The sequence below is a fragment of the Sycon ciliatum genome, chromosome 1, assembly GCF_964019385.1.
Source record: "Sycon ciliatum chromosome 1, ocSycCili1.1, whole genome shotgun sequence".
NCBI classification, from domain to species: domain Eukaryota; kingdom Metazoa; phylum Porifera; class Calcarea; order Leucosolenida; family Sycettidae; genus Sycon; species Sycon ciliatum.
In genome coordinates, this window is record NC_088643.1 from 83,822,482 (window position 1) to 83,849,513 (window position 27,032).

The window sequence follows — 27,032 nt, forward strand, 5'->3', positions numbered from 1 at the left end:
CTACCTGTGGCTTTCCGCGCATTCAACTGCTCAAGGAGACGTCAGACGTCAGCAGGAGTCACAGGATCAAGTTTAGTTCGGTCAAGGAGACAGGTCCAGCGGGACCTTGCAGAGTGCAGAGTTGTTCAGGACGGTTGTGATCGGTGACAATGGAGTGGAACGTGTCGGCCACCTCACTGATGATACAACTAGGATATTGGCGGCGACGTGAACGCCCAGTGACTGCATTTAGAATGGCAACATTTTCTTCACACTGACGGGAGAAGTGCTAGTACGCGTTTCTCTTGCGCCGATACGCATTCCGATGATTGCTACGTTTCAACTAGCAATAACCACGCCTGGGTTGGACCTCATTGGCTATGGCACTACCACTGCGCAAAGCTACGTGCTTGTTTGAACTCGGTATACAGTGCGCCATCTGTCCTATCCTTCCGCCAACGGCTAGGCTGTGCAGCCGCCGTTTACGCTGTTCGAGCTGGTGCAGTTCTCTGTCAGACCGTGGCAGGGAGGTATCGCCCTCCGGGAAGGCCTAGAGTTGTGCAGCGGGGCATGCTTGTCCAAAACACACAGGAACTTAGTGTACCACCCTTTCCGCATGCGATTTACATCATTGCGATCCGAGAAATCATGTAGGCAAAAGCGCTTAAGCCTCAAGGATATCTTGCCGAAAAGAGTTTTAAAATGTCAACGCGTATATTCCTGGTCAGCCGCGACGTCGTGGATTACGCGGGCGGAACGGCAACGTCAAGCTGAATATAGCTAGGCTTCCAGAGCGCTATGGTCACCAACATCAGTGGGTACAACCGTTGCTAGCGCCGGGTTTGCATCCCTGGTACATGTACTAGTAGTGGTTTGGCCTGGAGGACACTGCATGTGGTGCTTTTCAGGCACAATCTTCCCCAGCCTACTCAAGCTCAACTGTATGATGAGGGGTGAATTCCCCGAAACACTGTTTATCACTCCCTTTTAGTATTGATTCCCATAGATTTTTGCCATACCTAAGCAGTGAAATATCCCTGCGTATTTCACTTCTTAGGGCTATATTGACCGTTTATATTAGACTCCTTTTTAGCAATTGAACACAGGCTTTGGCTAGTCGTGATAAATCTAATATTGACTTCGTACTTGGTCAGTATAGGAAATAAAAGACCTCGGCTTCGCCTCAGTCTTTCACTCGGCTTTTATTTCCTATATTGACCACGTACTCAGTCAATATTAGATACTAACTCTTCTATATCGACCTCCACTAATTCTCGTGATCCTTGACTGGTCCTATATTACCCATATCGCCGCAATATCGACCGCTTATATCGACCGCTTGTATCGACCACTTAGGCATTGTAATCTTTCGACTTTGGAGGGACTTAGAATTTTTCTCTCCACTTCAAAAAGAAAAAATTGAAAGAAAGAAGACAAAGGAAGAGAACAAGCAGGATTCGAACCCACAACAGTATGAATCTCAAGCAACCCCTTATACCACCCAGCCACTGTGCTGCAGATGCTGAACTCTGTTGTTCTTACAGTCTTGTACCCAAAATAGGCAACATCCTATGTACACTATAGTACAAATACTATACTAAAAAGGTTAAAATAGCTCCTAAAGGTTCAAATTTTGGGGTTATGGCAAAGGAATCGTGATAAATAGGATATTGACCTCGACTTCGGTCGATATGGGAAATATAGACCTCGTCTTGGTCAATATCCTATACGTATTGAGCAGGGCCCGGAGTGGTGCTTTCTTGCCGAGTGGAAGGTGCGACGTGCTCCTCGTGTGCTCCGGATGGCAGTCGTGAGTCAGTCGTGTGTCTCGTTTAGCAGGAAGCGTGTGTTCCTCCGAGTCGTTGGAACATCCTTCTGTTTCAAACGAACGAATGTTCGAGCTTTCCAATTATTTTTAAAACATGATTTCGGCAAGTCGGCTACTATCATTTTCGTCTTCGAGGGTCAGAGAGGGGGCGTGAGCCCGCCTTTCGGCACCGGGAGTTGCAGCTCGCTCGACTCGAGTCTACTGAGTGAAGAGAACCCACACCTACATACCTAAGTCCTTGATCTGGTGAGCTGCGTCGTGGGGATTTTGCAGTCAGATGTGCGACTGCGGGGCTCGCACACGGGACCTCTCGGGTCGCAGGCAAGTGCAGTACCAAATTTCAACCCAATGTACAGTCGGTAACCTGATGAGCCGTCATTACCTACCGGTATACGGCGAAACGTACATCGTGTGGAGCTACTTGTTATTGTACCATCATGTACATAGCGGATGATCTGGTTACTTTGGTGGAAAGGCATCACACGTAACATGTTGTCCTTCCTTGTTTATCCATGACTTCAGCCTCGGTCTCGTGGTTATCCGGCCTCGACTTCCTGCTCCTCCACGGGCACGGGCGCTGTGCTGATGATGGAGTGCTGTGCATGTTAGGCATGGTGCGGTAGATAGGGACTGGCGGATAATGCTCGGCGAAAGAAGCATTTCTGCTTTTCAGTCCGCTCGAAATTCTGCTCGAAGGACATGGGGTTCTGCTGTCTGATTTTTCTGCTCATCCGGTTGCATATCATTCTATATTTTATTATATTAATTATAAAAAAATATAAAAAAATTGAGGAACCGCCAAGCGCCAGCGCCTGCCACTACTTGTACTGTGGCTTGCAGACCGGATGATGTAGCGCTGTGTCTAGGCCCCAAAACGCAGCGCCCTCTGCCAAGCAGAAGCGAGCGCTTGAACTTCAGTGCTAAAAAAAGTACACAGGATTGCTGAGAGCAAGGGAAAGCCTTGACGTTCGGAGACTTAGGTCAGTTAGGACTCGGGATACCGATAGATATTCTGCTTTTTCAAGCGCCAGTTCTGCCAAATTCTGCTCTCTCGTATGTGATGCCGTTTTCTGCCGCTGCAGGGGTCAAATGTGACATGTGACGTCGAGGAGTTGACCACTTTTTGGTTCGGGGGTGATGGTGATGCGTAGACCGATGTCGTGATTGTACGTAGTCAATACACGTGATGCTAAAGCCTCTTGAAGCTCTTCTACTGGCAAACAAAACAGAACAGAATAACAAGGACGATCAAGGCTTGTTTGCTGTTACTTCAAGTTTCATGCTCTCGCAATCATCAGGCAACATGAGGATGGGGTGCCGACCATGTCGGTACATGTGCCAGGAGAGGGTGGGTCTTGTAGCGCTGTATGAAAAGCTGTGTGAGAATATGTGGGCTCTAGAGTCTAGGCTTCAGGGCTAGCCGGGTTAGTACATCCTCCGGCAAACAAAACACAAAGGAAGAATGAGATAAGGACTTAGAATCGTACTCAAAATACAACACTTTCTGCTCTGTTTTACCTTCCTCTTTTCGTTCGTCCCTCTTGATATTTGTACTTTGTATTGTTGAGGCATGCAACGAACTCAAGTAATAAAAACCAAACCAATTCAATGATGTACTGAGAATAGAATAAGAATGCCGTACACTAGTCTCACAGAAAGGAAACGTGCTTGAAGTGACATGATGATAGGGCTTGAAAGTGATGACGTCAAAATCGGCCAGGGAGTAGTAAGTTGATATCAGATTTCTATTTTGGATCCACTAAGGTGTGACTTTGCTATTGCCTCAGTATGTGGGTGCATAGCAACTCACTCATGTCGTATGCAGGGATGACTTTTACTTCGCCACCAGTTGTAACCCCGCCCCCAGTAGCCAAATTATTATTATTTTCACTAGTTTGAGGGAAAGAGACAAACGGGAAAAGTCTGAAGAAAAAATTGACTGTCACCACCAGGACTCGAACCAGGGACCCTCGCTTGTAGCTAGCGATGCTCTAACCACTGAGCTATGGTGTAGTCGTCATCCCAGCAGAGACTGTTCAACATTTTCTTCAGACTTCGTAACTCACACTTCCTGTGAATCCACACAGGCGGGTGTGGATTATTATTATTATTATCAAATTTTTGATAGGGCAATCCCCACAGGCCTAAGGCCTTCTTACAGGGTACCCTACCAAATCAGTCAGTTTTACTGGTTACATCACCTTGCTGTGAGTAAGGCGGCTTGAAATGTGCTTGGATCCATACAAAAACTGGATCCAAGTGGATCCAGTTTTTGAATTTTTGAAATTGTTGCTATGCTGTGACGTAGCACTTTCAAGCCCTATTGTCACCTATAAAACACGCCACGGGACTCACACACATGTTCATATTCTTTTCATTTTTGGTGTTGTGTTCTAATACTTCACCATGCCATGGCACCGTGGATTGTATTACTTTTTTGTTTGCCCGTATTAAAAAGAGACTTCATAGTAAAATTAAATAGTTTACTATGATTACTAAATGCGCTGACAACATGACAAAAGTCTGCTGTCATGTTGTCAGCACACACTCTTCATACAATAATGTATGGATGTACATGACTCGAGCAAGATGTGTATTTGCATGATTTGGGGATGGGGACTTACCAAAAGTCATGACATGACATTGTGCTATGGCAGTATGGGTGTCTCACTGACTGAGTGTCACTGTAAATGTTGTTTGTAGTACAATGATGTAGTACTCATACTCATACTCATAGTAGTAGTAGATCTACTAGTACTAGCGCACTGGCACTGGCGCAGACGGTGGAAGCTCAGTGGCTGGGCTGTGACTGTGAGACGTGTCGCGGTTTTTGTAGCGGCTTCGGTGTTGACATCGCGGCTTGCTGGTGGTCGCACCTCTAACTAATTACTTCTAAGCCTAAGGCTCTAGCTCTCAATAGTAACTGTAATACAACACTTACTAATACTAGTAGTATTACTAGTATTAGTCTTAGTTAGCTTGCTTACTTCTAAGTGTAGTTCTGGTGCCTATCAAAGCTAGCTGCGGAGTGCAGCATAGTGCTGCACTCCGCAGCCAGTGCAGGAGCTCAAACAAGTAGCGGTGTGATCACCATGATCACCAACGTGACCAAGACTCAAACTCAAAGTCAAAAGTCAAGACTGCAAAGACTAAGTGCTAGCCTAGAGTACAACAAGTACAGCTTGGAGTTTATTTTTTCCTCTATACTTTACTTGTTTTGGCACGATGTGCATACATAGTTGATACAGTTGTAGCATCTCCTTAGTTTTCCGATCAGTTCGACTCCGGACTGCAGCCACCACTACCAGTGAGCAGGTGAAGACCAATCATCAACATCATTACTACCATGATTACCTGTAAATAATTGGTCGATTCACGCTGGCCAGCTCGGCTGGGAGTGTGTGATGGCTGATGCATGGCGAGGTTTTTTTAGCTTTGCGGTCCTGCTATTCGCGCCAGGATTCTGACGTGCTTGTAGCGTCCGTGGAATAACGTAAAAGCAGCGGTATCTTGAGCGACTTATCAAAGCTGATGATCCGAAGAGCTAGAGTCTGAGGTGAGAAGCCAACGTGCTCAAACATCATCGTTCTGGAGCTAGCACAATGGGGGTGTCCGGCACTTTCTCAGCGCCGGAGACCTTTCTCTGTCAACAATAGCGCGCAGCTTGAGTGGCGTGCGGAGCACGACAGAGTCCGAATAAATCCCAGAGTCCTTGGTCAGGATGCGATTAGTCTTGCGTTCTGTTGTCGGCATTCATCGTTACGTTAGTTGTTGTTCAACGTTCATCGATGTTCGGTGTTCGTTGTGGGTATTCTGCTGTTGTTTTCCGTTCTTACCGGTTTGCCAGTCGGTCCTGTCTTGGACATCATCCTGCCAATAACACCCGGTACCAGTACCATACTGTACCAGTGTACCGCCATACCGTACCGGTACGCGCGGTATACTGGCGTTTCGTCGTACATCGTAATACCGTACCGTACACCGTACCGTTCGGTTGTCGCTTCCATCCGTCCCGGTCACCGGATAAAACCTCTGTCGGAGAAGAATCTTACCCACTCTAGGTCAATGATGTCGTCAGCTGTTAAACATGTGTTTGCCCTCATCTCTGGCATGGCAGTTATTTTGGCGATGGTGCCTGGGAACGGTAAGCTTGACTGCGTATACATGTACTATGATTGTGTCGTATTGGATGATTTTTTGACTCGTGACGGGAACTAGTGGTAGTACTGTGCTGTAGCACTATGCCGCAATATGTGCCGCACTATGCCGCAATATGTGCCGCACTATGCCGCAATATGTGCCGCACTATGCCGCAATATGTGCCGCACTATGCCAAGAGCAAGGGTCATATCGTCGAGCAGAACAACTGACATTGGACAGTTTTACTTTGAAAAGCAGTTTCATCATTTATTATTTTTTTAAATCGCAGAAGTACAATGCATGCGGTGCCCCCCTCCCCTTCTCCGGGCACCCCTTGTTCTCTGCTGTGCTGGGCCATATACAGGGCTGATTTGTTGGCACCACAAGCACACCTGGGCCCGGAATTAGCTGCTTCACTGGCGACCGCAGGGCGTATCTTCTCCTCCCCCATTGCAATTGCATAACAGCAGGAATCATACGGTGATGCCAGAGTTCCGAGTTTGGCGTTGGTATTTTTCCACTTCCTCCATCGCTCCCACATGACGGCAGTTCAACAGTGTTCTGAAAAAGAGATATGTAGAGATGCAACCCCAACCAACAGTACACAACGTCTACATAGTATGTGCCAAACATATCGCGACACATCAGTCTATAGACAACAGCTACAACGACCTGCAGCCTGATATACGCTTATAAAGTAGTGCAATTACGTTACAATGTACTAGCACATCTTAGACCATGATCTGATCTGGCTCTGCCTGACGTGCGTGCATGTGTATACATGTCCGCATACGTGTGTGTGTGTATGCATGTGTGTGTGTGTGTGTGTGTGTGTGTGTGTGTGTGTGTATGCATGTGTGTGTGTGTGTGTGTGTGTGTGAGCGCTCGCGCGCATGTGTGCACGTGTGTACATGTGCGTATTGTGTACATGTGTGCTGTGTATGCGTGCGGACATGTATGTGTATACATGTGTGCTCTGCCTCTTTCCTGCATACAATGCTCTACTGCATGCTCTACTGCTACTGTAACATCGTCGCCGATGGCTCTCCCTGCGCTGTTCTGCTGTTGGTCGGCCACTTCATTGCCTGTGTCTCAGTAGTGCACGGTGAAGTCACCCCTAGTAAGTACACAATCATGATATCATACTGCATTGCATCATAGTAGCTGAAGAGTGCATGACAGATGTGTCTACAGTAAAACCAAGAATAAACAAGCTCCCAAGAGTGTGCAACTCTCAAATCGTGTGTTTCGGGTACGTTTCGTATTCTCATGACGAACAACAAAGGATAGCGTGCGCACTATCCGAAAATCTGCCGTAATCATACTGGGGAGTTGCATACGCACAGCGAGCTTCTGCCAGGGCGTTCTATCAATTTTATTGCTCCGCTGCTCGCTATAACTGGCTCTAAATGTACAGCAGGACCACTACACCACATGGTCAGCAGGACCACTACACCACATGGTCAGCAGGACCACTACACCACATGGTCAGCAGGACCACTACACCACATGGTCAGCAGGACCACTACACCACATGGTCAGCAGGACCACTACACCACATGGTCACATGGTCATGATCGTCGGCGAACCCCATAAAAAGGGTATCAGGAGTTGCACACTTTTGGGAGCTTACATACTCTTGGTAAGACCTGTAACTAATGACCACCCCTTGGCACCAGAGCTAGTGGTCTCTAGTGGCAGGTGGTCTCTAGTGGCAGATGGTCTTTAGTGGCAGATTGTCTTTAGTGGCAGGTGGTCTCTAGTGGCAGATGGTCTTTAGTTAGAGGTTTGCATCATGCGACCATATATGGATCCCATTATACATGGGCGTCAGGAGGTACTCTACATTGGTGAAACTATAAAAATGTGGGTCATGGGCCTTCCTGTAAACAATTTAGGGAATTGGGCCCAAATAGCCCATATTTCATTGCTTCAAATATCACGGGAAAACATTATTCGTGAGGCTTTGGCTGCTCCTGCAGCACCAGTTCCGACGCCCCTGTTATAATTACTGTAAAGTACCGCGAGAGTGCGCCACCATCTCGGTGGTTGTATTGTTGAGGTGGTGTCCTGTATGTAGGTCATACAACATGAACCTAGTGCACACATTGCACGCTGTGCAGTCCATCGGCACTCAATTTACTTTCAAGTGCGCGGACACGAGCTCCACACAACAATCTACGAAGTGTCCTCCAACAGTACACACTTTGTTGAACTCTGCCTTACGGCTTTCCTTTACCTGGATGTAAAATCAAGGTGGGGCGCTCTCACGAGACGCGGCGCTCTCGCCGTACTTTACAGTATATGTCAAGATGCAGCTAATACAATTCCCCACCACTTACACGGTGCCATATTTTATTTCAGATCACACAATACTTAGAGAGGGAGAATTTTTTTAAAGTGATATCGCTGACATCAAATTCAGTTGCTACTGTAGCGGGCCGCAGTCTCTCTCGGAGGCAAATGCACACGGGTCTCAGTGAACACACTGTTGTTAACTTTATTATTACTAAAGACTGGATCGAAGGTTGAACTCTAACTCTAAACTGCCAATGAAATTAACTGGCTACTTAATTAACTGACTCAAAAGAATCGTGAACAGCAGGTTTTATGCACAGGCAAACTCCGTACACTAATGTACGGGGATACGCTAACGTACGGGGATATAGTAACGTTCGAGAATATGCTATACGCTAAACACTATACGTTATACGCTGTGAAGTCACCAGCGTGCCAACGCTACACTACTTCTGAAGCCAGGAGTCGCGGGGAGGAATACTAACTCAACATGCTCCAAGTCGAGTGTTCGATGAGCTGGGCAGTTGTCGATGAACATCAGGATGCTGCGTCCAGCTGCAGCAAACTTCTGCGGTCTAAAGCCTTCAGCCAACTACGACACACATACAACAGACTCAACACCATTCAAGCCTTCTTATTGGCCTCGTACTGTACACCCAGTGCTGCTTGTTTGGCCTCTTTGAAACACCTAGGGTTAGCCGATTTACCGATGCCCAATGGCTTCAGCTTTTCACACATGGCACTGGCTGCTAGAAGGACGATGATCCGCTCTTTAGACTACTTGCCGCCTTTGCACGAATCCTTTCGAACGACAAGAGAACGATTTGGAAGAGTGCGGACAAACAACCCGGTCTCATCTGCGTTGAAAATGTCCTTAGGGTTGTACACTTTGAATAGATCTCCCAGGTGTTCATTCCAGCTGGCCACTTCCTCGTCACAGACATCAGCGGCTTTGCCCGACAGCACCGTTCCTTTGATGATGTTGTGCCACTTCTTCCAAGCTTCTAACCAGCCAGGAATGTGAATAGAGGACGCAGATGCTGGCATGTAGCCGTGAAGCTCTGCAAACAAGAGATAGGACAAGATATAAAGAGACAGCCTTGACCAGGGATGAGCCTGTGTAAAACAAAACAGTAGAACTGAACTTCCAGGCACCAGGTTTGCCACGCGACGGCACACTCATAAACCACTGAACCAGAAGTTCATACTGTCGTCTGTTGGGAGCCAGCTGCTTAGTATTAGTGTTGCCTCCGGCCTTCCACTCCTCAAAATAATTTTGTCATTGTCAGGTGCAGTGCAATCCACAGTGAAAATGAGCTTGCGCCCAGCTGCAAAATTGAAAGAGTCTGTTCAGGACCATGGAGAATGATCAAAATTTCAAAGAAGGAGCTTTGAACAACCTTTGTTTTCCTACATAGCGGTCGCTAGTCACAGGTCAAATATCGACATTGGGACAAGAAAAAGGCGGTCGTGGTTTGTATACAGCAGGCAGTTGCTAGTCCCAGTGCGTTTTGAATGTGACACCGTCCGTGCCTGGCAGAGTGGTCGGTAGTACCAGGCCGGTGGTCGTCACGTCACGGCGGCCGTTAGGTACAGGTTTTACTATGGTTTTTTCTCACCTAAAATGTACAATGTACAGTGCACTTCAATTTACATGTGCACGTACATGTAAAGAGTAGCTTCAGTTTCTGCCTGGTGATCGCAACGCGTGAAACTCGATTGAGTTGCCAGCAAACCATCGTTCTACATTCTGCCCATTGCCGTACTGAGCAATGCATGGACAGAGGAAGAACTCCAAGGGCGAAAGTTTGGCGATTCAGTTTGGAAATCGATTCTCAGTGTCTAGGACCGTTGTGGTGGTGGTACTGTGGTGAAGTCTATGTTCTATACAGGCGCGTCGCACCGACTTTGGAGGTGGGGCGGCCATGGAAGGGGGATCCGGGGGTCCTCCCCCGAGAAAAAATTGAAGCCAATTGCAAGCATTTCCGGGCATTTGGTGCCATTTCAGTGTACGGTAACTACAATGAAAGACTTTTTGATTCTGCAAAAAACAAAGAAGATGCTACGATCGGGGACAAACATTACCCTCCCCCGGGAAAAAAATTCAAAAATTGAAGCCAATTGCAAGCATTCCCAGGCATTTGGTGCCATTTCAGTGTACATGGGCTTTTGATTCTGCAACAAACCACGATCGGGGACAAGGATTTGCCACGTTTGCGCTGAGATCATCGCGCTTTGTTGCAGTGTGCTCAAAAAACAAAAAAACGGCCGAAAAAGTGGGGCGGCCATGGCCGCCCCGGCCGGTGCGGTTCCGACGCCCTTGCTATAAATGCACCCCCTCCCCCCCCCCCCCACACACACGTACACTAAGACAGCACAGTACAGTACTGCGACACAGTATTCATTGTACATGCACATGTATTGTTTTATTTTAATCAATCAATGAATCAATCAACAATCAATGTACATGAACTGGTACCACCGGTAACTTTAGTGCATGGCAAATTGACAATTGTACATTTGCATGTACCTGGACATACATTCTGACGTTGTACTGCGAGTATAAAGAAGTGTGCTTCACTTATTGTATGGCCGGTTGTAACGCGAAAGTGAGAACTTTCCTGTTCAATACTGACTGTGCGGAAAACTGCCATAGCGCAATCCGCACACCGTCATTTCAATCAGCCATTGACCGGACAAATCTGATTTCCCTTGGCTCGTGCTCATTTTCCGTGTGTAGATATCCCAGGATTGCCTTCACCTACTCGAGCAATGCCATCACTGGAGACAACACCACCGACAATGGCCCCAACTGAAAGTAGTCATAAAAGTAGTCTTGCAAGTCCCACCGGAACAACGGCTGCCGCAAGCCCAGTTCCGATGAGTGTTAACTCAACCCCGGATGACCGCACAGGCATGATGCTTGTTAACTCAACCCCGGATGATCGCAAGCTGTGGACATCATCAGCACCGGGCAAACAGTGTAGGTTGCGGAAATCAGAGAGACTTCAAGGGAAGAGAGAAAGAGAGAGAGAGAGAGAGTGTGTGTGTGGGGGGGGGGGGGGGATGGTACGCTAAGATTAAGCTGCATTGTTTCCTGTGCCAGTGCATAGCCCCGGCAGAGCTGCTAGTCAACGCATATACTGCACATCCTGCATTATTCTGATCTTGTGTTCTGCACTGTAGTGCTGGTTCACACAAGCCGGGCACCATCTCGTGACAGGCCCACAAACTGGGCACAACACGCTGATAACGGACGTGATAGGAGGAATGAAGTCATCTTGATTGCAATCCTCATCGTTGTCATCATCATAGTCCTCCTGCAGTCAATCCACTTCTATTGCCACTGGCGGCGAAGGAGTGAACGTCTATCCTTTGACGTGGATCCTGATTTACTGCGTTTCCGGAGCAAGCACACGACACCCCTTGTAAGTAAGAATGCACGTGTGATCCGCAGTGCATACATCTGTCATGCACGTATGCAACCTGGTGTATACGTGCATTCAACACTTTGATGTTATGCTCGTGCTCTGCTGCGGTCTAGCAGTACGCCTGATAGACATTTTTGAGGCCAAGTAGGGGTGGGTACTGGATGGTGGTAGAGGTAGTTCTTGGTGGATAATGCCGGCAGAAATTTTGGCAGAGTTTGGTACTTTTTCTGGTACGTTTCATGTCATGTGCTATGTGCCATGCCATGTGCTATGTGCCATGCCATGTGGTATGTGCCATGCCATGTGCTATGTGCCATGCCATGTGCTATGTGCCATGCCATGTGCTATGTGCCATGCCATGTGCTATGTGCCATGCCATGTGCTATGTGCCATGTCATGTGCTATGTGCCATGCCATGTGCTATGTGCCATGCCATGTGCTATGTGCCATGCCATGTGGTATGTGCCATGCCATGTGCTATGTGCCATGCCATGTGCTATGTGCCATGCCATGTGCTATATGCCATGTGCTATGTGCCATGCCATGTGGTATGTGCCATGCCATGTGGTATGTGCCATGCCATGTGGTATGTGCCATGCCATGTGGTATGTGCCATGCCATGTGGTATGTGCCATGCCATGTGGTATGTGCCATGCCATGTGCTATGTGCCATGCCATGTGGTATGTGCCATGCCATGTGCTATGTGCCATGCCATGTGCTATGTGCCATGCCATGTGCTATGTGCCATGTCATGTGCTATGTGCCATGCCATGTGCTATGTGCCATGCCATGTGCTATGTGCCATGCCATGTGCTATGTGCCATGTCATGTGCTATGTGCCATGCCATGTGCTATGTGCCATGCCATGTGCTATGTGCCATGCCATGTGCTATGTGCCATGCCATGTGGTATGTGCCATGCCATGTGCTATGTGCCATGCCATGTGCTATGTGCCATGCCATGTGGTATGTGCCATGCCATGTGGTATGTGCCATGCCATGTGGTATGTGCCATGCCATGTGGTATGTGCCATGCCATGTGGTATGTGCCATGCCATGTGCTATGTGCCATGCCATGTGCTATGTGCCATGCCATGTGCTATGTGCCATGCCATGTGCTATGTGCCATGCCATGTGCTATGTGCCATGCCATGTGCTATGTGCCATGCCATGTGCTATGTGCCATGCCATGTGCTATGTGCCATGCCATGTGCTATGTGCCATGCCATGTGGTATGTGTTATGCCATGTGGTATGTGCCATGCCATGTGGTATGTGCCATGCCATGTGGTATGTGGATAAAGAAATGGAGCAGAACGGCGTCAGAGATGTGTATGTATTGCCGTTGGGATTTTCATGTCGTGAACAAACTAAACCGACTTTATTCAACCTTCTGCTAGCTTTTGATTTGGAAGTACATGTGTGAAACGAGAGGGCTTGAAAGCCCATTCACATCACGGGAAAAGGACAGACGCCACTGTTCGCCGCCTGTACTGCTGTAGTGGGTAGCCGAGTGGAGGCACGATAGCGCCTTGACTCAGAGAATCCCACAGCTTCTTGCTCACAATTGACTTGGAAGACCCACTGTCTAACAAAGCTTTGGAATCAACTGCGTTCACAGTCACGGGTATTACAGGTAGGCGGCATGTATGGTCGCTTTGTCTCGACGAAAAAAAGTGTAATGGGGAGAGGTCGAGGAGAAAAGCACGTACATCAGGGAGGCGGTGGCGGTACAGCACAGTGAGCAAAACCGTTAAAATCGTGAGCGTAACAGGGTGGGCAAGGAGCAAGACAGCAAGGCATATAAACACAGTGCTTACGTCAGTCCCGGAAGAGCAGGATGCAGCAGGGCTAGCGTCCGAGGTGCTTAGTACTGCCGCCGGTAGTTTCCCGCCGGCGCAGGATGACGGGCACGGCATTCTCGGCTGATGTGACCCTGTCGGCCACATGACCAGCAAGTGACAGGTGTGGGGCCTTGCGTCTGCGGGGGCTGTGGTAGTTGGTCAGGTCGGGACTGACGAATTGGTCCTGGCAGACTGGCCTCCAACGTAGCCAGATGGTCTAACCCAGCTTTCATTTGGTCTGTCACCGTATCGAGCGGCTGGGAAACAGCAAAGGCAGGGATCGGCACAGGTTCCGCGGCGGGCAGTTCGGCAGCTAGGATTGCCTGGTGATGGAGCGCGGCCTGGAGGGCCCCGTCTGTCGTTTGCGGGTTTAGCTCCCGAACGCAGACCCGCATGCCCCGTGAGTCAAGCCCGGAGATAAACTGGTCTTTTGCCAGGCTGTCGAGGTCCCCCGCGGCCATCTGGGGGTAAGCTTGCCGGGCCAGGGAGCGAACCGCCTCACAGAAAGTACCCAGTTGTTCATCTTTTGCCTGGCGACGAGCTTGAAACGTTGCGCGATGGAGGATCAAACCGAGCTTGCAGCGCCTGGACTAGCTGTTGGCGGCCTCCGTTCCTAGTGGCCGCTGGGAGCGATTGGTAATACAGCTGGGCCTCGCCTTCCAGTGCGAGGCCCAGGAACTGCGTCTCTTGAACGTTGTTCCAGTTGTTTACCGCGGCGACCTGGTCGAAATGCATCAGCCAGGACGCGAAGTTGTCCTGCAGGCGACCTTTGTATTTTTCGGACTGCACATGGTACGCCCCTCTCGGTAGTTGGGCAGGAGCGGGCGGAGCTGGGGCTGCAGCGGGCGCAGCGACGGGTACCACAGCAGGTACATTCGGTTGAGCCATCGGATCGGAGAACGTGTAAAGTAACAAAGTTAGGTATAGAATGAAACAAAACGAATTTACCGCTGCCACCAATTTGTAGCGGGCCGCAGTCTCTCGGACGCAAGAACGCACAAGGGTCTCAGTGAACACACTGTAATTGGCAATTGAAATGTACTGGCAACGAAATTAACTGACTGGCAACTAAATTAACTAACTGGCTATAAAAGAATCGTGAGCAGCAGCTTTGATACAAAGGCAGACTCCGTACGCTAATGTACGGGGATACAGTGCGGGGATATGCTATACTCTAAACACTAAACGCTACACGCTTTGAAGTCACCAGCGTGCCAACGCTACACCAACCAGTTGTCGTCTAGCTGACCTGCGTATTTGGCCGGGGTGGCCCAGTTGTGCACGTGGCGGGCAGCGGGTTGAGCCATTACGTCAACGATTGACTAAGGAGGGTAACAACAACACGGAAGTTGCTTAAACAGCAAGGGACGAAATCACGCACCGCTACCACCAATGTAGTGTGTAGCCGAGTGGAGGCATGGCAATCAACACGAATTAACTTTAATCGAACTTTCTCAGGTACACACCTGGATTACATGTAAGAAGGCAAGAAAGAGAAGCGGCACTGAATAAAGGAACTTTCTCCGGTGCACACCTGGAGGTCAGAGCAGCTCTTCTGCTCGGCTCTGTTGTTGTTGTTGCAGTTTTTTAGAAATAAGTAAAACACTGCAGCTCTTACAGACAAACAGACTCCATACGCTAACGTACGGGGATACGCTAAATATACGCTCTACACTATACGCTATACGGTATCATGAGTAGGAGTCAGCTGCGGTTCAGTACTAGCAAGGCAGGGATACTACACTGCCTTTCGACAAGCTCCAGAAGTGTTGGTCCGAGACTGCAGAGAAGGCATCCATGCATATCGGCTGTGAACCAATACCTTGGTTTCAGTCACCCCAAACTAACCCAGTGACTCTCCACCGCACATTAGGCATTCCGACCCAGTCTTGTAGAGCAAGGAGCGTAAACGTACGCGTTCACTCTTGCGGTTCTTGGCTAAATAAACACCGCAATATAGAGTTGATCAGCGCGTGAAACCCTCGCGCTGCAACAACTGGATTGGCTGCGATGATGCTTGCGTGTTCTTGCAGGGATGGCTAATACATGATGTGAAGTATTGCAGTGAACCAACCTATAATATCCCATGTACAATTGTGCTCAGTGAAATTCGACCCAAAGTGCATATTTGGTGCCCTCAACTTGCACGGCCCATGGCGCCCTGGAAGTGGTACGGATGTACAATGTAGCTGAACTTAACTTAAACATGCACAGCGGGTACAGAGGGGAAATCTGAACTAGTCCAGGCCACCAGTTGTGCACTATGGGTTGTATTTCAGCGACAACACCTGTACATGAAAATTAATATGACCTGTTAGGCCTATACATGTACATGTACATTTGAATGCAGCAGATAAAGTAAGAGAGTAGCGGTATGGTAATCGCCAGTTTCGCTGACTTTTAGTATCTCCCCATTTGCTTTCCTCCCTGCCAACTGCTCCAGCCGTATGGCACAAGATCAACGGATCGCCATGATTCCATCAGCTCAATAGAGAAGATTCCCAGCTAAATGCCGCATCAGAAACAGACTTACGTTAACTCGGGGTAAGTGACTGTGTGGGGATACCTGTTATATCCCTCAATGAGCATTAGCAACCAGTGATGAAGTATCTGTTGTGCTCCTCAATGAGCATTAGCAAGTGGACTGTGCATTAGAAATACGCTGTTAGAAAGTAATCAATCTCCTTGCCAAGGAGAGATGACCTATTGGTGACTTTCCTGCCAATGCCCCCCACCCCTCCTCACAGGGTCAGAGGTTGAACCCGCTCAATCGTAATTTGTACTACTTATTCGAAACGCCCTCAAATTCATCCAAATATTCTTCTAGCTTGCAATCGCTTTCCCATCACACAGTTCCCATTACAATCCCGTATACCTATTTCCCTTTCTCTCTTCTTGCTATAGTTGGCTTATCACCCTCCCTCACTTCTTTTATTCCTCACTTCTTTTATTGGGCACATCATTTTCATGCCGTGTGAAGTCGCAAGGCATTTTTAGCCTCGTTTCGCAAATAAAATGCAGTGTGTGCTAGTTCGGACCCGAATCGTGTGGCTTTTCCGGGCCCCTCTCACGTTTTGAACAGCAACGACGACAACAACAAAAACCTAAAAAGGAGAAGAGGAAGAAAACTGTGGCAGGTTTATTTCTTCTTCTTTTTTGTTATGGTGGCAGGCCCTCATGGAACATTCATGGGATCAGTCCTCTTATCTTCCTCTGACTGGCTGGGAGTAGGCCTTGGCAAATAAAGTACTACTTCAAGTAGTAATGCTAAAAACTGGCAGATTCTGGTCGAAAAGCATTGAAATTAGTAGAACCATACAAAGGCTATGGAAAGAAATTCCTCGAATTCTGTTCCCTTTCGTTTTCCGGACACGGCAAATACTTGAAAAAAAGAGTAAATTATCGTGTCCGTTCCCAAAGGGAACTCTCGACGGCCGCTAACACCCGGTAAACCCTAGCGGCAGATGCTACAGATGATACTTGGAACATGCCAGACAAAAAGCCAATTTCTGGCCTTTTTCTCCCAGTCAGGGGTGCCGGAACAGGCGATTCAATGAAATATGGGCTATTTGGGCCCAATTTTCCAAAATTTTCCCGGGGAAGGCCCCAACCCCCTGCCTTTTTCATAACCACACCAATGGCAATATACAATACCTTCTGACACCCCTACCAGTAATAGTATTTTGCCTCATACGAATATCCGATGATTTCTGAGGTCAATGCATTCTAGAGAGACCAGAGAAACCAGCACGTCTCCTGTTTTTAGAAAGGTTTTCATGGCGAAAGTAGTTTGAGCTACCTAAAGAAATTTGTCATTATATTTCTGTGTGTGTGTGTGTGTGTGCTCGCGCATGGCGAATGCGTTTGATTCATTTCTACCTTTGTCTTCTCCAGCATCTTCCGTCTAGTTCCCAAACGAAAGTGCAACGTTACGTGATAACAACATGCAAAGCCACGCCAACACTCAACTCTTCATATCATGTAGTTGTTGGTTGGCAAAGACACCATCTCTGGCAGTTCTGCTTTTTGTTTTCCACTGTCTCATCCCTGTCATAATCTCTTGTTAGCAGAGCGTCACGGTTGTTGTTGTTTTCTTTATTTGAATTCGCTAAAACCAAACGGACAGAACTGTCCAGTGACTAGGGAGCGAATGATGAGCGTCATAATCACTATGCATCAAAACATCTCAGCTAGGGCAAAATGAGACAGACTATATTAAAGGAGGGTTTGCACAACACTTGTACATAAAGGGGAGTACGAGAACGAAGTCGCGGCAGAAGTCGAAGCAAGAAAGGTTACATGCTAACATCTGCGTCCTCGGTTTACATTCGTACTGTGTCTTAGCACTCGGTGGTTGTGAAGCCGGCCATGATGCCTGAGAACTATGAGTCAGTCTCTTTTGTGTTTACTCAGTACTATCCAGGCCTCCCTACCTTAGCCCTCCGTAGAACAATCCTCTCATCTTGTACATTGTGCCCTGATCCCCATCTAGCCGTGGTGTTCATTGTTCACAATCATGACCACGGGTGTTGAGAAGCTGAACCATGCTCCAATTGTTTGTCGCTGTATGTCCCAATAGTCGGGGCCAATACCCAATCACGGTAAGAACAGTTCTGCTCCTGTGCACGGGAATTGTACTCTCCGTATATAGAACTAGTTCTCTTACTCCTTTTTCGTAGCGCAATCCTAGATTGGCTAGGGTACCCCGTAAGGAGACCATAGGTCTGTGGGGACTGCCCTAGAGAAACAATTATGAATAAATACTATACTATACTACTTTAACCTGTTTCTTTCTCTTTCGTGTTTATTTCTTCTTCTTTGTTCCTTGGATAGCACTTGAAGTAATATTTTGTGTGGCAGTGCTGCCGATCCATCAAGCTGAAAACTGAGAAATAAATAGAACAGTACAAAATTATTTCCTGGCTGGCAGTGTGCTGGTGTCGCTCTGGCTCTGTCATAAGATCTGCTCATTGGTGACATGGGGTACATGACTTTACTCTGAGTGCCTGTGCATAATTATATTAAAATTTGCAAGCCGCTGCACCAAAGACAAAGAAGCCCTTCTGTTCTTTGTAGAATAACGAAACCGTGAAGTTTCCTATTCCCTGATCAGCACCTGAAGTACATGGATTACTGAACTTCCCAAGTTGTACATTGTACTATTGAGATACCGAATTCAAATAAATCAATACGTATAATATAATACAACCCAACAGTACGCTTGTACGTGAAATATAAACCGACATACAAACCGAGGCGAAGCCGAGGTTTGTATCAGGGAGTAGTACAATACCTATATTGTATTGTACTACTCCCTGGTTTGTATGATGGTTTATATTTCACGTACAAGCGTACTAGTGGGATGTATTATACTTATGCTGACCTTTCATACAAACCGACAGTCAATTTCTTCCTGTTTCTATGGTGGCGGTCTATATGGGGTTTGTAAGGGGTTTGTATGAGGTTTATATGCTCAGTATAAGCCACCAGCATGATGGGCAAGTTGACTGGAAGTTTGTATGCTCTGTTTGCTGACGACACGACCCTTCTCACCTCATCAGCTTCCCTCCCTGGCCTGAAAAACAACTTGCGTGCTGGCATTTAGGAAGTTCTTTCCTGGATGTCGTCCTGGAGATTGTCCCCAAATCTATCAAAAACAAAGATCATGCTCTTCCCGCCCCAGCCAGAGTTCACAACCCTCATCCATGCCAACTTTCCAAATCCAATTGACATAGTGTCTTCTCACAAACACCTTGGCATTGTGATTGACTCTGCTGGGTACCCCACATCCATACTGACCAACCACCACAATCTCAATCCCTTGACAAGACATGCAGAATCCCTGGATTTCTCTCAAAATCCCTGGATGGCACAAAAACAAGTGAAAAAGAGCTTTTCCCGCCAAAAAAACGTTCGACTCTGCAGCTGTGCGTACAGCACAGATCGACCCTGTACTAGGCTGTAGTGCAGTGTGATCAGTCGGCGCCCGCCTGTCACTTTGTCAGTGCAGATCTTGCATGGTCAGGTCTTCAAAGTGCTGTGCACAGTTCGAAGTGCGAATGAGCACCGTACATACCTTTGAAAAAAGTTCAAAAAGCGGGACATTCGGGGAGAAACCATGGAGTTTTCAGGAAAATCCTGTATCAGACAAAACTTTGGTTTTTCCGGGAGTTTGCTTGAAATCCCCGGGACCCCGGGAGGAGTGTTGATTTTCCGGGATTTTCCCGGGAAAAACGGGAGGGTTGGCCAGTATGCACATCGAGTATATCTGTAAAAAATCAAGAAAGTCCTTAAAATCCTCCTCCGTCAACCCCGCATGCTCTCATCATCCGCCCTTTATAAAATCGCTCACACAACCCCGTTATCACATGGACGCAGTGCACACCTGGCTTCTCTTGTCCATTCTATTAAGCTTGAGTTGTGCCCACCTCATCTCATGTCACGGTTTTAATTGGTTCTCTTCTCTAAGAACTAGAAACTCGCTCTTACTCCCTAAGTGTAACTCATCCACTCTTTCGCGCTCCCCTCTCTTTATTGCTTATTCTGTTTGGCTCACTCTACCCAGAGAAGTTAAGGATCTGACCTCACTCCGCCTGTTTAAGATCCGTGCCGCCCCTTATTTACTACGACATAAATAGCTCATTATCCACATGTCCTTTGTGTCTCTGTGTTTTTCACTGTTTTTATTTGACATTATCTTTCTTTACGGAGTTGTTGTTGCTGTTCATTTTGCTACTCCTTCTTTTTCCCTCCCCTTACTTTTATTTATCGCCGTGGTTGGCAATCACCCACTCTCTTAACATTGGCCGGTGTTTCCACTGAGTCTTGAGATGTTGTAATAAATATAAATATATAAATATGAAAGGTCAGCATAAAATACATGTACAATATAACTAAGTTACTTGAACTAAGCCTAAGGACGGTGGTTGTACTGGCGGATATCTACAGGACCCGAACCACTTGTGAGTGAAGACACCCATTTCGATAAGGGCGCGCTCACACTGCGACCAAAACCAGCGTCCATGCGGCCATGCGGCCAAGTTGCATGGCAACGGCATGAACTTGACCAAAACGTCGCGGCCACGTTTCAAATCGTGACCGCGACCTCCGGAGGGGGGTGCCACGACTTGGCGGTAACATGATCGTAGACGTGAAGCGTATTTGTGTACAACCTGGCCTGAAGTATGTTCAATTTCTCAAATTCCGGTGTGTTGATTCATGAAAATCGGCGGTTGTTGTAAACCACCAGTTCTCAATTGGGAAAGGCCTTCGCGCTTATGGCATTGTATTCGTTGAAATGTTGTATTTCGACTCCGCCGTACCGCTGATGTTGCTGCATGGCATACGCTATATGCGTTGTGTGCGTTTTGCTGTATACGCTGTTATGTCCAGTTTTATATACTTATGTTTTGCATGTACGCTGTTTCTGCATGCTATAAATAGCTGGTGTTATTAGTGTTCATTGCTAATTATCAGATGAAGTGAAATATACTGTGTAAAGGAAAAGAGTTGTCCTCGTGCCGTGTGGTCGTACGATCCTGACAATTTAGAGAATCTTAGAGGGTTCGTAACATTTGGCGACCACGCCAGGATAGGAGCGAGCATGGCAGAGGAACTATGGAACAATTTGGAAGCCAGCTTTATCGACAATGGAGAGCGGTTAGGATTAGAAGGCGAGTTGTTGAAGATACATGTGGAGCAGAGGCTCCAACAGTACGCGGAGCGTGAGGAGCGCAGTGCCAGACGGCGAGAGGAGGCGCTCCGCACCGAGTTTGCCAAAACACTGAAGGAGATTAACGAGCGCATCGCCAATGCGCAGGAGGGTGAGGGTAAAGCCACGATGGGAGGTACAGAGGAATCTCCCAGTCACAGCGGTGGGCGTCAACCGGTGATGAAAATCCCCTCATATGATGGAACGCAGCCATTGGAGCGTTATCTTGACCTGTTCGAGGACATCTGTTCCAAGAACGAGTTCGAAGAAAGCGAATGGCTGCTGCGACTACGCATCGCGCTAGCGGGTAGCAAAGCGGAGAGGATATGTATTGGATGCAATAATTACGAGGAAGCAAAACGAGAGTTGCTTGCCTCGCTCGGAAAGACTCCGGATAAAGCGTGGAAGACATTGCTGACAGGCAAGCAGCGGTCAGATGAGTCGTTTCATCAATACGTTGTCCGTGTTTGCCGAGAGGTAGAGGTGTGGGCCACACTCGCTATGACAGAAGATGGCGAGGTGGACACCAAGTATAGCGCCGATATAGGAAAAATGTCCCCGGTGCTGCAAGCAATGGCAAAGCAGGTAATCTTGGAGCAATGCGGACCTGAGATGAAGACGTACCTGGTCGAACGGCAGTGCTACGGGATGTCACTGCGCCAGGTACAGGAGCACGGCGCGTCTTACCAGGTCGCGCACGGACGACAGGGTGATACTGCCAGGAAGCCAGTAGAACGATCCGTGCCAAGGCCCACGGCGTCGGCACAGTGCATGGCGATATCGGTCGCAGATGCAGAGAAGCAGCTAAAGTCGCTGCCACAGGAAGGGAGAAAGGGTTTTCTGCAGCGAGAGAGACTCTGCTGGAACTGCCTTAAGTATGGCCATATGGCCAGAGAATGTCGGTCAGGCTCGAGATGCACGAAATGCCAGAGGAAACACCACCTGCTAATACATGATGTGTTGGATAGAGCAGGTTACAGCCGGGAGAAACCGACTGAGATAGTTACGGAGAAGAATGTTGGATCGTGCTGTCTACACTCGCCAAGTGTGCGGCTGATGACCGGAGTGGCACGAGTTGAGGGAAGAACTCGAAACGCGAAGGTTCGCGTGTTCCTGGACTCGGGTGCTGAGGCGTCATTCGTGACTGCAGCGTTGGTGTCAGCAATCGATGCAGAACACGTTGGGGTTGAAAATGTAGAGGTGAAGCCGTTCGGCGCGGAACCAACCCAACAGCGCATGGATAAGTACGCCATCACGATCCAGGGTAGCTCCGCTAGCATTCGGGTACGCGCGTTCGTGAAACCAACGCTTGAGCTGGAACTGAAGTGCGCAAGTCCGCAGACCATTGCGCAGTGGCACAGTTGGGGAGTAGAGCTGAGTGACAAGCCTCAACAAGGGACATCAGACGAAATACATATGCTGATTGGTGCAGACTATATCAACGCGGTACTGCACAGCAAGAAGGAAGTTAATGGTGAGACGGTGTGGAACACAGAGATAGGGAATGTATTATCTGGTCCAGCGTCTGCACCAAGTCGAAACAGTCAGCCGGTGACCGTGTCATGTGTCACAGCCCACATCGACAAACTATGGCAGTTGGATGAACCTCCAGAACAACAGCGGTTGTCGATGTCACCTCGACATAATCATTTGCACATTTTTAAAATATTGTAGTTGTGGTCCTGCACGCACGCACCGCCATATATGCATTCTTTGCCCTTTTTGGACGATGTCGATTTTGTTTTTGTTTTTGTAGTTGCTTGGTTGTGATCGGGTCAGTGACCAATTCCTACAGTGTACTCGTTCAATACGATGGCAGCTTGGTCTGGCTTTTCGGTTTGGGAAATTATCTTTCTCTACTTTTCTGCGATGATGGAATGCCATACCTCAAGGCATTTCAGTTACATATCATCGGAAAATACAGTTCTCATCTCGGCAACAGACGAAAGAAACCACTACCGGAATTTCCACTGCACTGGCACTTGCTCTGACCACGAGGTCAGGAAAGCGAAAGCGCTTGGATGTCAGCGGCAGTCCCTCAAGAGTCCAAACCAGGGAGTCGTAAAATACCTGTATTTTACGACTCCCTGGTCCAAACCTACCTGATTGTATGAATTTTTTTCGTCGACTTCAAGAATACGAGCCACGAGGCACTTCCTCCAACATGCAACATGCGAAAAATTACATCCAAAACGGGCCACAACTTTATTAGGAAACGCACGAACTCTTTTGGATACGAACTGCAATTCGTAAAGTTTGTGTGACAAGTTCACGTCTACGCGTGTACGAAGCCTAGTGTGAGCACGACTGCCACGTTTCTGCGTTTTGCTGACGCATGGACGCGTGCTCATGATCGCAGTGTGAGCGCGCCCTAACACAGTGGGCTCATACTGAACCACGGTTACACCTGGCCTGACTGAGGACATGGCATGTAAATGTGCAATATTATTATTGTACATTGCATGGAATTTGTAGTGATGGTAAATTCTTTGTGGCGTTGAGAAACTAGAAGTATAAAGGGCGCTGTACAGCTAGCTGTGAACAAAATTATAATAATAATGGCACCGGAGGATGTACCCAGTGTGCTGACAGAGCTCAACACCGCGGAGGCAGAGCGTAATACAAAACAACAAGGACAATCAAGGCTTGTTTGCTGCTACTTCAAGTTTCATGCTCTCGCAATCATCAGGCAGCATTGTTGCCTGATGATTGCGAGTTGAAGTAGCATCAAACAAGCCTTGATTGTCCTTGTTGTTTTGTAATGATCATCGTAAAAAAAGCCAAATAATCTACGTGGAAAGAGAAAAGGACCTGTAATAATGAGGCTATAACAAGTTACTAGTTATGACAGTCCACCAAGGTAAGAAGATAATACAGTTAGATAGTGCGACGACGAGGCACAACACTGACAAGGATATTGACACATTCGACGACCTGACACCTAGCTCCAACACATCTACGAAGCACAAACCAACAACCTTCCAACTTGGAAGGCTCAGGTGCGGAAAGTTCCAATGAGGGGAAGGGATGCGCCACGAAGATGTGCACGACTCGTGGAGCTATGTCCCTCGGCAACAAAGAATGTCGGAACGTTACGGGATGATGATGACGAGACTAGTAAGACCATTGGACAAACCGGTCTAACTACAACTCGAAAACGCAAGGCAACAGACAACCCAACTTGGGAGGCTCACCTTCTAACTTGGAAAGCTCAGGTGTGGAAAGTTCCAATGAGGGGAAGGCATGCGCCACGAAGATGTGCACCACTCGTCGAGCTATGTCCCTCGGCAACAAAGAATGTCGGAACGTTACGGGATGATGATGACGAGACTAGTAAGACCATTGGACAAACCGGTCTAACTACAACTCGAAAACGCAAGGCAACAGACAACCCAACTTGGGAGGCTCAAAGGTATGGTTCTGCCAATTTCACTGCTTTTCGAGCAGAATCTGCCACCTTTTCGAGCATTAGTGAGGTTTTGCATTCCGAAATTCGGCAAAAAGATTCGGCACGCGGGAGCAAGGTCGAAAATGCACACGAAGATTCGGAGTGTTTGTTCGGAAAAAGCTCACTTTGCCGAAAATATTTTTCGGATGCATTTTCTTGTAGAAGAGCGCTAGCGCGTGATTTATTCAAAGAGGTTTCTTATCTCGGCATCGCTTCGCAGGCGTCTTTGGCGACATAGCATCGTCAGCTACCTCTGATTGCTCCTCTCCACTGCCTGTCGATTCTCTTTCGCCTGGAGTGTCCTCACCGTCTTCTGTGTGGCTGAAAAGACTATGGCGACACGCATAAAATTTGACTTGGCCATGGAGTTGGTTTTTCTGAGGCGACTGAGGAGGCAGGTTTGGCCCTCGACTCTTTGGGCGATCAAAGTTCGTTGGAATCAGCAAGAAAAGGAGCACGGGACAGGTCGTTGCTGATGCTGGGGCTCACGAAATGAAAACACATCATTTTCGACTTGCAAAACAAACGTTGGTGCGAAAATTCGACATTTTGATGTTCGACAAAAGACCGAAGAACGCCGAACCGAAATTCGGAATGCAAAACCTCACTATTATCCGCCAAACCCTACAGCCTACCCATAAATTTCATAATTATGGCAATCAATTGACCGTAACGTTGGTGTCTCTCAACGGATTTGAGTGAAATTTTGACCACACACTCCTGCCACTATGCTGGCCCTCTGGATACGATTAAAAAGTTCTTGCGCCTCACTGACAGGCTTTCCAGGCCGGAAAAACTCAAAATTCCGGCATAGTGCCACGGTGTGCGAGCCACCCAGGAGCCGAAAAAATGCATTTACAATTTTTTCATATTTTTGTGCCCATTCTGTCCGTGCGCGGGATCCAAACCTAAAACAAGTCCAGAAACAGCCATGGGTGGTGGGTAGCCCTTTCCCAAAGATGCCATAATTTTTCGCAACTTATGCTTTTCGCAACCGTGCCAAAACAAGTGCAAGTTGCTGAAATCGCATCCATATTTTCAGAAAAAGCTCCAAAGTTGCTAATATCGCAACTTAAAATTGGAGAGTTCTTGTGCAAAAACCACCAAGAAAGAGCAGAAATAGCAGAAGTACAGCGACAGCAAACTCGTACACCCCTTTCTGCTGTGAACCACCACTTTACGCCCATCGGCCTCTTCATATTTGTGCAGCTGCACTGTTGAGCTTCCGATGTAAAACAAATAATAATAATAATAATAATACACAGTGCTAATAGCCTTTTGCACGTATCCTACATCATTCCAGTGCACGGAAAAGGGAATGCACATTATCGTAACTACCGTTGATCAACTGTTTCTCTGAAATGAGTCTGAAGGCAGGCGATAAATGACCGAGTATGCGATTGTCCGACATGTACATGTACAGTTAACTAGTTGTAGTTCGTGACTTGACCTTTTGACCCCAAGCCAAGGGGTCAAGGTTGCGGAATAGTTGCGAAATAGTTCGCAAAAATGAAGAAAGTTGCGAAAGTTGCGATTTCTTCCAAAACAACGATGGCCGATGGGCGATGTTCATCCAGCCCTTGCCGCTCTCGCGACGCGCACTGGATTCCGCGGTACCGCCCTCGAGGTCAACTCGTGCAGGAACTTGTTACCGGTAATGCGGTATGTAGATCTACGTTTCTCACTCCGTCACCCGGCATGTGGACTGGTCACCATAACCTGTTGTTGTTTTTTATTTGAATTCGCAATACCAAACGGGCAATAAGCCCAATGACATGGAAGCGAATAAAAGAATGCTAAGAATGAGGAATTGGGGTGGATATAATTTCAAGTGGAAATACTGATCCCGGGAGGTACTACAAATAGGTACAATGAAAATCTGAAAAGGCCATGGTACTGTCGTTTACCATGCTGGAAGCAGCTACATGTAGGGGGAAAACAACAAGAAAGACGTTTTATCTCATGTATTGGATAAACAGAGCTAACAGGAAAAGACCGTTCGTTATATGCCTATACATACTGTCCGTGTGTGTGTGTGGGGGGGGGGGGGTGCATGTCACTGTTTCTCTTCTTTAAAACGTTTATGGCCTGAGAGTGTACGGGTACACGGCTGCTGCGAAATCGGCCACGGCTTTGCAGGAACGCACACTGGCTGGCAGAGTGTTCCACAGCGCAGGTCAGCATATCAGACCTGTGAGCCCTGTGCTTCGGACGTAAAACCGTAGCTCAGTCAGGAGCTAGCGGCTTGAGCGTCTTTGATGCACTCGTTGGGCAAGTCTCTGGCGCTCACGAGGTGTGCTCTCCTCCATCCATGCTATCTGAGGGTCGGTCAGAGCAGAGGCCATTGGAGATAC

At 47.8% G+C, this 27,032-nt stretch overlaps 1 protein-coding gene and 1 pseudogene across 2 annotated transcripts; one reads left to right on the plus strand and one right to left on the minus strand.

Moving 5' to 3' along the window:
* Positions 1-310: 310 nt before the first annotated feature.
* Positions 311-383, minus strand: LOC135807219 (U4 spliceosomal RNA; annotated as a pseudogene).
* A 4,617-nt stretch (positions 384-5,000) lies between these two features.
* LOC135805941 (uncharacterized) lies at positions 5,001-18,434 on the plus strand. Of its 2 annotated transcripts, none has more exons than XM_065320062.1 (6): positions 5,001-5,951; positions 7,044-7,067; positions 10,986-11,228; positions 11,432-11,673; positions 15,963-16,063; positions 17,414-18,434. In XM_065320062.1, exons 1-5 carry the CDS (start codon positions 5,873-5,875, stop codon positions 16,026-16,028), a joined length of 654 nt encoding a protein of 217 aa, XP_065176134.1. In that variant the 5' UTR covers positions 5,001-5,872; the 3' UTR covers positions 16,029-16,063; positions 17,414-18,434. The 2 variants fall into 2 exon arrangements, with proteins under 2 accessions (XP_065176134.1, XP_065176135.1); XM_065320063.1 differs by having other exon boundaries at positions 7,047-7,067.
* The last annotated feature ends 8,598 nt before the right edge of the window (positions 18,435-27,032 follow it).